A 17,539-nucleotide genomic window follows, 5' to 3' on the forward strand; every position below is an offset into this window, starting at 1 on the left:
TAACCTTACTATATCATGCAAAAATTCCTCTTCAATTTTAGGATGATGCTTTTCAAACGGCTTGTTATCTGATTAATAGTAGGCTTCCTACCTCCACTATTAAAAATTTATCTCCTTTTGAAAAACTTTTTAACCGAGCTCCTAATTATAATTTCTTGCGTATTTTTGGTTTAGCTTCTTATGCCCATTTGATAAATGATGTGTCGTTATTTTCCGATTTATTTTCAGAATTGTCATACTCTCACATAAGGAGAGATGATAATAAAGTTGCTCACAGCTTAGCTAGGTTAGCTCTGACATCACCAAGTTGTACTGTGTGGATGGAGGATATTCCATTTCGCACTTTACCTTTTGTTTAGGCTGATTTGGCCACTCTTTAGTTTATTTCAATAAAAGTCTTCTTTCACCCAAAAAAAAAAAAAAAATTACTAAAAACCAATTAGTATATTGATTTAATAATAAAGATAAATCATCATATAGTGAATGTCATAGGTTGATTTTTATTTTTATTTTTGAACAATATAGAGCAGATGTCATATGTTGAAATTCTATAGTGTAAAAAAAATACTAACCTACTCTTTTACATGAATTTATTGGTGACATCACTTTTATGATTCATTAATAATAATAAACCAAGTCATTAATTATGAAAATGATGGAAAAAAAGCGTCTCACCACATTTATGGCCATACAAATTTTTAAACAGTGCCATCTTTCTTTAACTTGCAATTACAAGAGAAAACTAGTTGGTACTAGAATTCTAAACAATAACACATACTATTTTGTTGTAATCATGCTCATTAACCTTATATCCTTAATCAAATGGTCCAAATTACAGTAAGAGGACCTACCTTCACTTACACTTTCTTTTGCCAACCTAGCCATCTCAGCAGCTGATTTCATGAAAATCTCCCTCCTCTCCCCCATCAAATGATTCACCATTTTTTCTACCATAACTCTATCACACACATCATTCATGTCCATTCCCAACTTCCAAACCTCACTCACAAACCTACTATTTGTTTGTTGATTAGCAACGTAAGGCCAACAAATCATGGGCACCCCAGCCACTGTGCACTCTAAGGTAGAGTTCCATCCACTATGAGTCAAAAACCCACTAATAGCCTGGTGGGCCAAAACCTCCTCTTGTGGGACCCAACCCACCATATACCCTCGATCCTTCGTCCCTTCAACAAGTTCAAGTGGAATTTGACCTTCGCCATCTTTTTGGGTCACCAAGTTAGGCCTTATAGCCCATAAAAAGCGTTTCTTGCTATTAACCAAACCATACCAAAACTCCATGAGCTCATCCTTTGTCATGACCATAATGTTTCCAAAACTTACATAGATTACAGATTTCAAAGGTTAAGCATCGAGCCACACCATACAGCTTTCGTCCACTTCAAAGAGGCTGTTTGGAGACAAAGATTGCAACAATGTCATTTTGGATTCAAGTTTAGATTTAAGAATTGCATGGAGGGGTCCAATAGTATAAGTTTTGGGACATTTTGTGCGTATGTGAGATAGTACAAGTCCTTCTAAATCTTCAAATGTGTTAAGTATGAGCGCATGGGCTCGAGGGGATTGCCTAGTCATATTTTTAAGCTGTTGGAGATTCGGGTCTACTGTGTTTCTTACTCGGCAAAAACTAGGTAAGTCTCGAATTTGAAGAAAAGTTTCCATGCCTGGCACACTTCTTATAAAGCAATCCACATCTTCGTTTTCTAGAGTGGTTACCATACTTTTCATTAGTAAAAAATTTGACATAAACATTTCTTTGTTGAGAAACAAAACAAATTTTTGTAACAAATTCCACTAATATTTTTAATTCGTAAAAAATAATAAAACTATCATAGAATTATTTATACTTTCAAACTAAGAAAATTATAGCTATGTTATATATATGCAAACAAGTGATCATCTGCGGCAATGACAACACCAAGAAATGAAGGAATGACTACTCAAAAGAAAGAAACTATCACATGATATCTCGGTAGGATTAAATATATCTATGATTTTTCTTTTTCTTTTCCGGTTATTGATTTTTTGCATTTTAGTGTTGAAGAATGTCAATATGTATTAAATCAATAACTCATACAAAAAATTCTAGTCTTCTCTATCCAATTAGTTTAGCCAAAAAACAAAAAGGTTTGAGTATAGCTCATGAAAGTTTCGTCATCTTTGACATGCACCTGCGCATGGCTAATTTTATTTGAATTTTAAAATGATATTTTACCAGTCTAATTGTCTATTCCTTAATTAAAAAATGGGTAGTTCATGATAAACAAAAGAGGTCGCTGTCATTTTGAGTCTAAAATATAAATTGCTTAACTGCCATGCCATCAAGCATCACACTCCATAGCTACCTAAATGGTCCATATCTTAATATCTATGGTCCCTAAAAGGTCCAATTTGTAGTGTTTGTTGTATTAGACAGAAAAAGATCGAGGTCACTGTCTTGACTCTTGATAGCCTTCCTGATAATTAAGAATAATAAAATTATGATTGGGGAAAAATATTATATTTAGGGTAAATTACAACTTACCCACATGTGGTTTGGCCGAAATTTAATTTGCCTACTTGTGGTTTGAATTTGACACTTTACTCACCTGAGATTTGACCAAAATTTAAATTATTTACCTGTGGTTTGAAATCTCATGATAAAAGTTTTCCGCTAAATCCTTTTGATCTTGTATTTTTATGTTTTTTTGTGTTTTTGAAGGGGAGAGACACAAAAGTAGAGCAAAATTACATATTTAGCCATGTTTTTAACAAAGATATATTACGGAATTTTAACTGAACTAACCTCAAGTAGGTAAATTGTCAAATTTCTGACCATAGGTAAGTAACTTAAATTTCGGTCAAACCACAAGTGGGTAAACTGTAATTTACCCTTATATTTATATGAAATTATTAATAACATAATGTCTCTTATGCACCAATAATGACATTCACTACAATAATTATGAAAAAGGATTATAAAATTTTTTATGTAAACAAGAAAGCAAATACGAATTTGGCCAGAGTGAGAAAGATTACCTCTAATGGGAAGATCGCCAGTTTATATCATATCTTGAATACAAAAATAAGCCCAAAAGGAGCAAGCACTGATTGTACGGAAATGAATGACCGGAATACCAAGCTCATCGCCAACATCAATAAGAAAGCTCAAGCTACCGTCTACTATGATACAAGTCACCGACTGTCCAGTAGCTGAATTTAACTGACCAGAAGACATCATTACTTTAAATAATGGCTCAGTTACCAATTTAATGGAATCAAACACTTCCATGAATCGGTAACCAGCTCGTGGGTGATCAGTTGGAAGGCCATCTGGGATGCTCTTGAATTGAAATCCAGGAAAACACGCAAGACAGTCTAGTATGTCGGTGTGAAGGACAAGGCGATTGTGGTTGTGATCGGTGTTGAGAAAGGTGATGTTTAGGCCAGAAAGTGAAAGAAGCTGAGCAAGATTGAGCATGGAGTTGACATGTCCTTATGCTGGAAGAGGAAAGATAAGAACATGGGGAGCTTTCAATTCGGGTTCCATCTGAGCTCGATCTAGGGTGCTAATTGCTAAGTTTTCAGTGTCTCTGGCAAGAACTAGTGCCATATACATGCATATATATGGGGTGGTATACATGTTTTTGACTGGTAGATGCATGCATGTGACTAAAACTTGTTGCATGTGTATATGTTGTGCAACAAATGCTGCCAATATTATTAAGGGTAAACTACATTATTGGTCCCTATCCTATACATTATATTTCAATTTGATCCATAACCTTTCAATTGTGTCAATTTGGTCCCTAACATTTTAGTATTGTGTCAATTTAGTCCCTAACGTTATCTTTTGGATAAAAATTTATGACTTGTCTAATGGTCAAAACAAATCTTCTTACTCCACTATATACTCCACAAATAAAAATATGCCACATGTCCATCTAATTTATTAAATGCTAAATTTATGCATTATATTATTTCAATTACCTAAATATGATGGATTATTTATTTATTTATTGGCGTAAATGCTCTTTTCATCCTTACATTTTGGGGTCATTTCTATTTTGGTCCCTACATTTCTATTTTATCACTTTTAGTCCCTAAAGCAATTAATGCGTGACATTTAAGTCCTTATCGTTAGCCAACTAACAGAAAAAGCTGACGTAGCTAACAGAACACCTTATTAGCTTACGTGGCGCTAATGTGGTTATTAAAATATTATTAAAAAAATATTATTTAGCATTTTTATATGCCACGTCAACATTTTAATTTTTTTTTAAAAGTTATGTTAGACAATTTAAACCAAAAAACAAAATAAATTAAAAAACAAAATTAAACTCAATCCTAAGACCCAGAAAAATTAAACTCAATTCCAGGACTTCTCAAACCCAGAAAAACTAAACTCAAATCAACCACTCCACAAATCTCAATCCCAAGACCCACGGTGAGCTGCTACACCACGAACCCAGGTCCACCCACAGCACCATGACCCCACGCTGATGTCCACCGTGACAACCCAAAATCTTAGATCGACCACCACCAAAACCTAAATCGCAACCTACACGTCACATTCCTCAAAACCCAAACCCAAATCAGTCATGCTCCTCCTCCACCAATCAAAACCCAAACCCGTAGATTGGCTTCACCGGCGATAGATCGAAGATGTTGGAGGTTGGTATGGCTTCGGAGAGTGGGGTGGAGCTGTGTCAGAGTGGCATCGGAGTGTGGGGTGGAGCTGTGTCGGAGTGTGGGTGGACATCGAACCTTCGAAGGAGTGTGGGGTGGTGCAACTTCGATCTGTCGTCGGTGCATGGGGGTGGAGCTAAAGCGTTTCGTAGCGGTTGCTTTCTCTTGGAATTGGAATTGGAGGGCTTGTGAGGCTAAGGGTTGTGAGTTTTTGGGCAAGCGAGAGTGTAGGGAGAGAATAAGCTCGTTGAAGAAATGGAAGCAGCAACAGAAGCCATTTTTAGTTTTGGCCCAAACGAAATGAAAGAAGTGGCAAAGAAAAGTATTGGGAGTTTTTTAACCCAAACCCAGATCTGCTCCAAACCCAGAAACGATGCCATTGGATTTACTCCAAACCTTGATCTACTCCTGATAAGAACATAAAAAAGGAAAGGAAAAAAAAAAAAAAAAAACCATTCAAATCTGGGTTGGTGTTTGTGTACAATTGATTTTTGTGGAAGAATTTGTGTACAAATTTTGGAATATTTTGGGTTTCTATTCTTTTGTTCTTGGGATTGAATATTCTGGGTTTGTTGTTCTTGTGTGTTCATGATCAAGATGAATTTGGAATAGGAATTTGATAATTTGAATGTGAAATTTATGAGTTTATGGGTTTCTAATCTTATTGTTATTGTTCAAGGATCTGAGATCTCCATTCATATGATTTTTTGTTTTTAATTCTGTTTGTAATTTTTTTTATTTAGTTAAAATTAATTTTTTTTAATTTAGACGCTGATGTGTCCTTTTTTAATGTCAAAATAGATTTTTTTTTAATTATTATTTTAATGTACCGTTAGCCACATCAGCTTTTTCTGTTACTTGGCTGACGGTAAGGACTTAAATGTCACGCGTTAATTGGTTTAAGGACTAAAAGTGGTAAAATAAAAATGTAGCGACCAAAATAGAAATGACCCCAAAATGTAGGGACAAAAAGAGCATTTACGCCTTATTTATTTTAGGAAATTGAAATAATATAAGGCATAAATTTAGCATTTAATAAATTAGATGAACATGTGGCATATTTTTAATTGTGGAGTATATAGTGGAACAAAAAGAGTAAAATAAAAGATTTGGACTCATAAAAGAAACCAATCGGCATCTTGGTTTGATAATAAAAGACAATTATCATGAAGTAGGCGCTGTAGGTTGATTTTTTTTTTTTTTTTTCTGTGAACCATATGAAGTGGACATCATAATTTGAAATACTATTGTATTTTAAAAATAAATGATAAAAATATAATTGGACTAACCTTTTACATGAATTCATTAGTGGCATCTATTTTATGGCAAATTAATTACAATAAATCAAGTCATTAATCATGAAAAAGTAGGTAAAAAAATTGTGTTGCCACACTTATGACCATAAAATTTTGAATAGTGCCATCTTTCTTAATTTGCAATTACTAAGGAAAACCACTTGGTACTAAAATTCTAAACAATAACAACTCAAGAAATGATAGTACATACTATTTTGTTGTAGCCATGCTCATTAATCTTATATCCTTAATCAAATGGTCCAAATTACGGTAAGAGGACCCACCTTCACTCACACTTTCTTTTGCCAACCTAGCCTTCTCAACAATTGATTTCCTGAAAATCTCCCTCGTCTCCTTCATCAAATGATTCACCATATTTTCTATCATAACTCTGTCACACACATCCTTCATGTCCATTCCCAATTTCCAAACCTCACTCACAAACCTACTATTTATTTGTTGATCGGCAAAGTAAGGCCAACAAATCATGGGCACCCCAGCCACGATGCTCTCTAAGGTAGAGTTCCATCCACTATGAGTCAAAAACCCACCTACAGCTTGGTGGACCAAGACCTCCTCTTGTGGGACCCAACCCACCATATACCCTCTATCCTTTGTCCCTTCAACTAGTTCCACTGGAATTTGACCTTCGCCATCTTTTTGGATCACCAAGTCGGGCCTTATGGCCCATAAAAAGCGCTTCTTGCTATTAACCAAACCATACCAAAACTCCATGAGCTTGTCCTTTGTCATGGTTGTAATGCTTCCAAAGCTTACATATATTACAGATTTCAAAGGTTGAGCATCGAGCCACACCATGCAGCTTCTATCCACTTCGAAGAGGCTATTTGGAGACCGAGATTGCAACAATGTCGTTTTGGATTCAAGTTTAGATTTAAGTATTGCATGGAGGGGTCCAATGGTATAGATTTTGGGACATTTTGCGCGAATGTGGGAGAGTACAGATCCTTCTAAATCTTCAAACGTGTTGAGTATAAGCGAATGGGCTCGAGGGGATTGCCTAGTCCTATTTGCAAAAAGTTGAAGATCTGGGTCTGCTAGGTTGCTTACTTGGCAAAAACTAGGTAAGTCTCGGATTCGGAGAAAAGTTTCCATGCCTGGAACACTTCTTATTAGGCGGTCCATGTCTTCATTTTCTAGAGTGGTTACCATACTTCTCGTTAGTAAGACATTTGACTCAATATTTCTTTATGGAGAAACGAAACAAACGTTAATTAGTAACAAATTTCACTAATATTTTTAATTCGTAAAAAATAATAAAACTATCAAAGAATTATTCATATTGTCAAACTGAGAAAATTCTAGCCATGTTCAAAAAGAATTGTGAGATGTAAAGCCTGTAATTGTTCTTTGAAAACCAGTGATCATATGTGACAGTGACAACACTAAGAAATGAAGGCATGGCTACTTAAAAGAAACAAACAAAGTAAACTATCATGATTACAAATACATCTATGAGTTTTCTTTTGTTTCCCGGTTTTTTTTTTTTAATTTTTTTTATTTCAAGTCAGTGTTGAAGAATGTCAATATGTATAAAATTAATAACTCAAACGAAGAATCTAATCTTCTCTATCCAATTAGCTTTAGCCAAAAACCAAAAGAAAAACAAACAAAAAATGGCCCGTTTGATAAGAGATTTTTAATAACATTGTTTAAGTTTTGTAAAAATATATGTGAGTGAAAAAGTGTGTGAAAGTATGTGTTGTGGTATTTAAACAACCGATTTCCAAACAGGGCCAAAGGTTCGAGAGTATAGCTCATGATGAAGTTTCGTCATCTTTGACAAGCACCTGCGCATGGCTAATTTATTTGAATTTTAAAATGATATTTTACCAATCTAATTGCCTATTTATTAATTATTAAATGTGCAGCTCATGACAAACAAAAGAGGTCGTTGTCATTTTGAGTCTAAATAGCTTAGTTGTCATGCTATCAAGCCATTATAGACCCAAGGTTTGATATGTTAAATTACCAATGGTCCTAAAAGTTTAAAATATTGAGATATGGTAAATTTAATCATTTAACCATACAATTCTAACACTCCCTCTCACATGTGGGTTAAAACTACTTTTTAATAGGTGAGGCTCAACACATAGAAATTTAAATAGGAGGTAGAGTGAAAGAAACAAAGATCGAACTTAGATCTCACATTTAAATACCTCTCTCTCTCTCTCTCTCTCTCTCTCTCTCTCTCTCTCTCTCTCTCTCTCTCTCTCTCTCTCTCTCTCTCTCTGTTATGACCTCCATAGCCAAAGCTTGAAACTTTGACAGGGTCTATTTGGCTTTGTTTGATGATTGGCTTTGGCCTCCCCTGTGTCCAGTGGCGGCGCCACATTCAGGCCAGGGTGTTCCCAGGAACACCTTGACCTGAGAAAAAAAAAATTATATATAATAATTAAAAAAAAATTAGGAATACCCTCAACCAAAATTAGGAACACCCTCAACCAATGTTATTGATTCAGTACGTTCCAGCCGAGATGTGGATTTCGGCCGGAACTGGTTTTGTATCTGATTATCTCTCCTCTCTCATTCGATCTCTCTCTTCCTCTGCCTTCTTAATCCTTTTATCTTCTCTTAAATCCAACAACAAATCATAAAATTCTTCAAACTTGATCTAAATCAAGATCCCAAATTCATCAAACCCTCTCCTAAAAAAAAAAATCATCAAATCCATATAAATAATCAAACCGAAATTGCAAAAGAACAAGAAGAAAATGCAGAAAAAAGCTTACCCACCAAGAGTTTTCTCTCTTTAGCTTCTTGTTTCAACATTAGCAAAAGAAGAAGAAAGACGAAGACGCTGAAGAAGAAAAAATGGAGAAGAAAGAAAGAAGGAGAAGGAAAAGAAAACAAGAAGAAAGTGAAAAAGAAAAAGAAAGAGATAGAGTTCAGATATGGTGTGTGTGTTAAAGTTGGTGGGGCCAGGGTAGTTGTGAATAATAAAAAATATGAGAAAAATATTATTTAAATAAAAAAAAGTGTAGAATGGTCCAATCGATGTAGGTGTTTTGTAAAAATAAGTGTGTAAAATAAAAAAAAAAAGTAAGTTTTTTTTACAAAACAGAAGGAAAATTTGCATTTACACTGATGTGAATGCTCTTAGAAGATATGAATCTTAAAAATAAAAAAATAAAAAAATCATAAGATCAGTAAATCAGCAAACATATTACTAAGTCTAGATAGTTTCAAGTTTTACCAAAAAAAAAAAAAGTTTCAAGTTTAATGTATTGGTTTCTAGCTGTATCTAGGGTAGAATGCTAAAGGCTGTTTTTTTATTATTTAAAAAAAAAAATAGTGAGTGGTTGATAAGATGTTGGTAACTTAACCATTCTTATCCAAGAGTAATATTTCTACCGTTTCTAGAATTTATATATATATATATATATATATATATATATAGATATGAAGTAAAAGAATTTTTTTGTACATACAAGAGGTGCTTTGACTTTCATATTTATTGTACATTTGTACTGTTTACAACTATCCAAAATGTGAATTTTATTTATAAAAAAATTATAAATAAATATTTTAATCCAATTTTATTTAAATATTAAATTTAATTCATTATTTTATATAATAGTAATAATATCTATAATATTTTAAGGAACTTCGAAATATTCTGAAACGATACATCGAAATAGGCTGGTACCGAAATGGCCCACTCAACTTTTAATTACATTATACATATTAATTATACACACAACAAATTATAGAAGACAATTAATAAACAAATTAAACAACTAAATTATGTTAGGCTAAATAATAATGAAACAATACATTATAAAAGACAAACAAATTAAATTATGTTAGGCTAAAAAATAATTAATAATTTTATAATTAATGAAACAACAATATAACAAATTATAATTTATAAAAGACAAACAAATTAATGAAACAACTAAATAAAAATAATTAATATTTGATAGTTTTTTGTATATTGTTTATTGTTTTACTAAAATTATGGACAAATATTTGATAAGAAAACCATGTAGAAGATAATTGTAAACTTTATGTATTTGCATGTTTTTTTTATTGTTATTTTTGTTAATATAGAAAATTTTCTTTTTATTAGATTGTATAATTTATGCTTATTGAAGAACACCCTAAATAAAATTCCTAAAGTCGCCACTGCCTGTGTCTAGTTTATATTATCAGGAGGGAGATTTCTGCTTGCCTGTTTTCAAAACAGTGTTTGTTGTGTTGGAAAAAAACTATTTCATTTAAAAAAAAAAAAAAAAAAAAAAAAAAAAAGAAGGGCGATGTCTTGACTCTTGACGGCCTGCCTAATACTTTGTAATAATAAAATTGTGATTGATATGTAAAATTGTGATTGCTGTAATATTATATTTATATGAAATTATTGATAACCCAATGTTTGTTATGTACTAATAAAAATAGTCACTACCATAATTATGAAAAAGATTTTATATTTTTTTTTATGTAATTAAACAAGAAAGCAAATACGAATTTGCTAATGGATGCCACATGACAGAGTGAGAAAGATTACCACTAATGGGAAGTTCGCCAGCTTCTATCATATCTTGAATACAAAAGCAAGCCAAGAAGTAGCAAGCACTGGCTGTACGGAAATGAATGACTGGAATACCAAGCTCATTGCCAACATCAATAGGAAAGCTCAAGATTCCATCTGCTATGATACAAGTCACCGACTGTCCAGTAGCTGAATTTAACTGACCAGAACACAACATCTCTCTAAATAATGGTATAGTTACCAATTCAAAGGAATCAAACATTTCCATGAATCGGACACCGGCTCGTGGGTGATCATCTGGAAGGCCATCTGGGATGCTCTTGAATTGGAATCCAGGAAAACATGCAAAACGGTGTAGAATATTGGAGTGAAGGACAAGGCGATTATGGTTGTGATCTGTATTGAGAAAGGTGATGTTGAGGCCAGCAAGTGAAAGAAGCTGAGCTAGATTGAGCATGGAGTTGACATGTCCTTGTGCTGGAAGTGGAAAGATGAGAACATGTGGAGTTTTTGATTCTAGTGGTTCCATGCTTGTGTGAGCTCGATCTAGGATTCTTCTAAGGTGCTAATTGCTAAGTGCGGCAGTCAGGGCTCTATATGCATGTACTTCTATATGTGGTGGAATGTATTTGACAGGTCGATGCATTATTATTATCATTGTATGCGTGGAAATGACGACCATGTGGGCTCACTAGATAGTGAGACAATAATCTTATGTGCCGACCAGCTTCTATATTCTTTTCAAAACAAATACAAATGTGGCAGTCTATGTCAGTGCTATTTATATTTTTTCAAAACTAATACAAACGTGGCAATCCATCAGTTCATGTCAGAGCTATTTTAAACAAGCAACCAGTGGTTTTGCGGTAACGTATTCTATTTTTCTAGCTCATGGCATGGAACAAAAGTCATGTGGTACAGGATTAATTGGGAGTCGGGAGTTCGGCATCTTACAGTCATTGGCATATATAAAAGTAAATATTTTCCATTTTTAAATTCCAGAGTCCAGAAAATTGCCACAAGTTCCCAGTATGATGTATGACTAAAGGGAAACATGAAGTTAATTATTTATTTATTTTTTGAAAACCAAGTAAATTAGGTAATAAATAAATGAAATAAGCATTATGCCATCTATCAAAACTGTATTTATAAAATTTGATGATCTTGAATCTGTCTAAGATTTTTTTTAGAATGATTTTGTCTATGAAATGGGTGGACATATTCCCTCCAATTTCCAGTATTATAAAAATTAATGAATGCTCTAAGAAAATTGATTTAAAAAATATTTTTAAAAATTTTTTATTGAAAAAATAATAATAACTTTTTTGTTACATCTTTATATATTTTTTATAAAAGTTGTATCAAATTTTTCTAAAATTATCGATTAACAAATATTCTAAAAATACCATTAACCGAATCCTATTTTCTTGATATAAAATACTGAACCATCTCAACTCTTATCAAGTTTTGATGATAAAGTGATACTATTCAATCCTTTCATATTTTGTTATTCTAGATACAATAAAATTTAAACCTATAACATCTATTCTATGGTGATTAATTTCTTTATTATCAAGTTAAAACATCAATTGATTTTTTGTGCATACGGGGTTAGAACCCTAAATATCTTATTAAAAAATAAGAGTTTTATCAGTTGAATTAACTAGAATCTACAATCCTCCTTAAATTAGAATTTTAGAACCACAATATTATTGTAAATAACTATTTCAGATATAGCTCAAAAGTTCTTAGCATTAAGGCCTTGCTGGCTCATCATCCTAATATTCTCGATCAAATGGTCCAATTTACAATACAATCATCCACCTTCATCAACACTCTCTTTTGCTAACCTAGGCTTCTCATTCTTTGATCTTAGAAACTCCTTCCTCGATCCTTTCTACTATTAGATCATTCAAAATTGAATTTATAAAATTTGATGATCTTGATTTTTTTTTTTTCCTTAAAAATGAATGGACATATTACAATTTTAATATCATATTTTCTTATCTTAGTATATAGTATTGAACCTTCACAACTCTCATCAAAATTTTGGTGATTGAATGATACTATCTGGTTCTTCCATAAATTAAAATTTTAGAATCTCAATAATATTGAAAATAATTAGTCAAGAAATAGCTCGAAAGTTTAAGTAAGGCCTTGTTAGCTCATCATCTAGAAATCCTCAATTAGACCGTCCAAATTACAATATGAGAATCCACCTTTATTATACTATCTTTTGCCAACCTAGTCATTTCATTGATGATCTTAGAAATTCCTCCCTCCTCTCTACTATTAGATCATTCACCATCTTTTTGCACAATCTCCATATCACATGCATCTTTCATGTCCAACTGTAAAAACAAATAAATGTAAGATAATGATTGAATTTTCTAGCCTATCAAAATCAGTGTTGGCTGAGCTGCATATTTATAATACGTGTTTGAGTTACAAATTACAAGAGGACAAAATTACAAATAGGAGTTAAAATACAAAAGAAGTCTATCTTTGACAGCTATTCATCTAGAAATCCTCAATTAGACCGTCCAAATTACAATATGAGAATCCACCTTTATTATACTATCTTTTGCCAACCTAGTCATTTCATTGATGATCTTAGAAATTCCTCCCTCCTCTCTGCTATTAGATCATTCACCATCTTTTTGCACAATCTCCATATCACATGCATCACTACAAAACGCGGGGGTCTTGGGCCGCGTTTTTTAAGCTGTGGCTATAAAAAACGCGGCCCAAGATGGACTGAAGCCGCGTTTCATAAAAACGAGGCCATAGACAAGTTCTTAGGCCGCATTTTTTAAACGTGGCCATAGACGGGACCTTAGGCCGCGTTTATTTGAGCTAAAAACGCGGCCTAAGGACCTCCGTACTTTATTTTTTGGCAAATTTTTTTTTTCTTTTCCTTAACTGTGGCCACGTTTTTTAAACGTGGCCATAGACGGGACCTTAGGCCGCGTTTAAAAAACGCGGCCTAAGGACCTCCGTACTTTATTTTTTGGCAAACTTTTTTTTTCTTTTCCTTAACTGTGGCCACGTTTTTTAAACGTGGCCATAGACGGGACCTTAGGCCGCGTTTATTTGAGCTAAAAACGCGGCCTAAGGACCTCCGTACTTTATTTTTTGGCAAATTTTTTTTTTCTTTTCCTTAACTGTGGCCACGTTTTTTAAACGTGGCCATAGACAGGTTCTTAGGCCACGTTTTTTAAACGTGGCCATAGACGGGACCTTAGGCCGCGTTTATTTGAGCTAAAAACGCGTTTATTTGACCTTAGGCCGTGAGTCCTATAGTCACAGGTTTTAGGCCACACTAGAAAGCGTGGCCTAAAAAAACGCGGCTATAGGCTATAGCCACGTTTTTTTGACATATAGCCACGTTTTAAAAACGCGGCCATAGAACCTTTTTTTTGTAGTGCATCTTTCATGTCCAACTGTAAAAACAAATAAATGTAAGATAATGATTGAATTTTCTAGCCTATCAAAATCAGTGTTGGCTGTGCTGCATATTTATAATACGTGTTTAAGTTACAAATTACAAGAGGACAAAATTACAAATAGAAGGAGTTAAAATACAAAAGAAGTCTATCTTAAAATACAATGGAAGTCGATCTTTGACAGCTATTCTTATCACTAGCTTAATTGTTACTTGCACAACTCTTTTGAATTTTGGAATTCAAAGACTCCTCTTTATCACAACTAGCTTGGATTCGTATTTTGGAGTTGTTGTTGATCTTATCCTTAACAACAACCCAACCTTCCACTCCTCCCTTACAAGCAAACTACTATTCACCATTTGATCAGTTGAATAAGGCCAGCAAATCATAGGCACACCAGTCACAATGCTCTCTAACATTGAGTTCCACCCGCTATGAATCAAAAACCCATCAATTGTATGGTGGGCTAGTATCTCTTCTTATGGGACCCAACCCGGCCACCATATACATTCTCTTCCTAGTTCCTTCCACAAGTTCTTTTGGAACCTCTTTCTCTTCTTTTTCACACGCCAAGTCTGTTCTTATGACCCACAAGAACCTTTTATAACTATTCACCAATAATACCAAAACTCCGAGAGTTGATTCCTTGTCATGAACGTGACACTTCCAAAGTTTACATAAATTACTGATTTTGATGGCTGATTGTCCAGCCATTTCATGCAACTTCTATCCACTTCCCAAAGACTATTCAAAGACTGAGTTGTTTTGCCTACGAGTCTAGTTACTAAACTCATATATATGGAGAGGTCCAATGCTGTAAGTTTTTTGGGATACGGTTACGCATATGGGTGAGTATGGGAGCTTCTAGGTCTTCAAACGTACGTTGATGATGAGTGCATTGGCTATAGCTTTTTTTTGGCCCTCACTAATAACAAATTGGAGAGTTGGGTCAGCTAAGTCGCTGGTGTGCAAAATCCTGGAAGATCTCGGAGGCGGAGAAAATCCTCCATACTACCAGGGACATGTTCTATTGGCCTATCCATATCATCATTTCCTGCAATATATTCATGCATTTTCTTAAATTTTTGTAGATGGGTTGGATCAACTTGGGTCTGTTTTTGACTTAAACTAATTTACTTACTCAAAGAATATTCAACCCAACTCAATACAAGCCATGATATCTTTAAAGGGTAAATTTAAGCACAGTGTACGGCACCGAGCTCCCAAAGCCCATACAGGCCTTGGGCCCAGACCCATCTAGGCCCCGGGCCCAAGCCCATACCAGCCTTGGGCGCAGGCCCGGCAGATAGTTCCCGTTACCTTATACCCTTCTTAAAACTGCCTTAGGGCCAACAACAAGTTTTGGTTATCAGGCTCTCGGGGTTGACCGGTTAACATTTCCCGGTATAGCGCGTGAGTCAATACCCGGGAAGGTCATGATATGCACGGGAACGTGAGTCGCCGAACACAATCGGTGAAAATGGAGCCAAGTTCCAAGATCATAAATGCTGCATCGCCCTCTCACCTAAAACAGCCACTTTAACCAGATAATACTGGACCTTCAATAGCACTAACGATGAACATAATCATGGTCTCCCCACTAACATTGGCTATAAATAGAGGAAAGTTGGGAGAAGAAGGGGTTCAGAAAAAATGGAGAGAAAATAGTCAAGGAGAGAGCTTTTCAACTGAATGTTGCTTTGAGTCTCTCTGCCGAGAACGACCCATTGTAGGAAATCCTTAAACCCACTACAAATAAATTGTGAGCCCAAGGGATCTAAGGCCCAGAGTTCTTGTACTTGGTTCTTACAATTGGCGCCCACCGTGGGGCCATCCTACGAAGCTGTGGTTCGAGTGAGACTCAAGCAAAGAAGATGTCTGAGGAGCGTTCAAGAGGGCACGTTCCGAGCAATTCCGCAGGATCTTCCCGGGGATCGACGTGGAGGGAGAGAAGGCAGAAGCGGCTGGAGGATAGGGAGCATTCAAGAGGAGAGGAAGGGTCCGGACTGGGAGAAGGATCGGACCAAACGCACCGGACGATTTCAAACGTCTCAGCACATCGGCAACCTGATGATAGAGACCGGGAGCTGGAGCGGTTGCGCAGATTGGTAATGGACTTGGAGCTGGAGGCAAGGGGTCGGCGCCACGAAAGGGACCACAACCCCCAACCCAGGAGGAACCGTGGCGAGGAAGGTTCCAGCCGACCTGTTACGCAACAACACCGAGACCGGTCCCATTCTCAAGAGTCACGTCGTCACTCCCGGGATATTCGTCGTAGACGGGACCGTTCCCGGTCACATGGGTATGATAACCAAGGGTCAGAGTCGCCAGAGGAGCAGCAGCACCACAACGCCGCAATGGATGCCATGAGCAGGGCCTTGCGGATGGCGGCCCGGTCTCCATTCTCGGATGAGATTGAACGGGCACCCATGCCGAGCAGATTCGCGCGCCCACCATTCAATTCCTATGAGGGGAGGACAGACCCCGTGGAGCATGTCAGTCATTACATCCACATGATGTCGTTGCATGCGCACAACGACGCATTGATGTGTAAAGTATTCCCCTCTAGTCTCGGCTCTACCGCACTGAGGTGGTTCAATGGGTTGCGGAAAGGTTCTATACACAGCTTCGCCGAACTGATTCAGGAGTTCGGCAGCAGGTTCGTAACATGCAGCCAAGTGCAACAACCGGTCGACGCGTTGCTTTCCATGAAAATGAGGGTCGGGGAAACCCTTCGGAGTTATGCCAGCCGATACTGGGAACTCTACAATGAGATTGGTGGGGGAAACGAGAAGATTGCGGCTAGCACCTTCAGGATGGGGCTCCCCGAGGATTCTGAACTACGGGAGTCGTTGACAAGAAGACCCCCGGAGAACATGAGGCAACTGATGAGACGCATAGAGGAGTACAAACGCTTGGAGGATGACCGGCTGCAAAGCAGGGGGAAAGCCCCTTTTTCGGGGAGATCTCGGCAAAACATCTTGCCGCCAAAGCCGAAAAGGGACTTCAGAATGCAGGAACCAGAGGTGCAGTTCGAAGGGGTTAATGTGTTGTTTAAAGAGCCCGTGCACAAGATACTGGAACGGATAAGGAACGAGCCATTCTTCAGATGGCCGAACAAAATGGGGGGCGACCCATCTCGGAGGAACCAAAGCCTATACTGCACTTATCACAGAGACAAGGGGCACACCACCGAGCAGTGTAGGGTATTGAAAGATCATCTCGGGCAGTTAGTGAAGGCAGGACACCTGAAAGAGTTTGTAGCAGATTCCACTGACCGGGAGACCGAGCAAAGCGCCCCACAGAGAAGGAATCCCCTTCCACCACCCCGGGGAGTAATCAACGTCATTCATGCCGCACCGAGAGAGGCAGCGGCGGCTAGGATGGTGATGACAGTGGCTTGCGCGGAGGGAGAATCATCCAAGAAGCAGAAGAGGGCTGGACGGCTAGACATCTCGTTCGGAGAAGATGATTTCGAAGGAACCATCCAACCACACGACGACGCTTTGGTGGTGACAGCCCGGATAGGCGGATTCCTGGTGAAGAGGGTGATGATTGATCAGGGCAGTGGGGCTGACGTCATGTACCCGGACCTC

At 36.5% G+C, this 17,539-nt stretch overlaps 1 protein-coding gene and 2 pseudogenes across 1 annotated transcript; all 3 read right to left on the minus strand.

The window, feature by feature from the left end:
* Positions 1-695: 695 nt before the first annotated feature.
* Positions 696-3,902, minus strand: LOC126697630 (7-deoxyloganetic acid glucosyltransferase-like; annotated as a pseudogene).
* A 2,158-nt stretch (positions 3,903-6,060) lies between these two features.
* On the minus strand, positions 6,061-11,216 carry LOC126697628 (7-deoxyloganetic acid glucosyltransferase-like). Its single transcript, XM_050394702.1, has 2 exons — positions 10,513-11,216; positions 6,061-7,141 (listed from the first exon to the last, which is right to left on the minus strand). The coding sequence occupies exons 1-2, from the start codon at positions 11,024-11,026 to the stop codon at positions 6,195-6,197; spliced, it is 1,461 nt and encodes a 486-aa protein (XP_050250659.1). The 5' UTR covers positions 11,027-11,216; the 3' UTR covers positions 6,061-6,194.
* Positions 11,217-14,182: 2,966 nt separating this feature from the next.
* LOC126696616 (7-deoxyloganetic acid glucosyltransferase-like) lies at positions 14,183-15,016 on the minus strand (annotated as a pseudogene).
* Between the last annotated feature and the right edge of the window lie 2,523 nt (positions 15,017-17,539).

This window comes from Quercus robur, chromosome 8 (genome assembly GCF_932294415.1).
Source record: "Quercus robur chromosome 8, dhQueRobu3.1, whole genome shotgun sequence".
Classification (NCBI taxonomy): domain Eukaryota; kingdom Viridiplantae; phylum Streptophyta; class Magnoliopsida; order Fagales; family Fagaceae; genus Quercus; species Quercus robur.

Coding starts and splice junctions, on each gene's coding strand:
- LOC126697628 (XM_050394702.1), bottom strand. CDS start 11,026: ATGGAACCACTAGAATCAAAAACTCCACATGTTCTCATCTTTCCACTT. Junction 7,142..10,512: donor TGGCGAACTTCCCATTAGTG/GTAATCTTTCTC, acceptor TAACCACTCTAG/AAAATGAAGACATGGACCGC.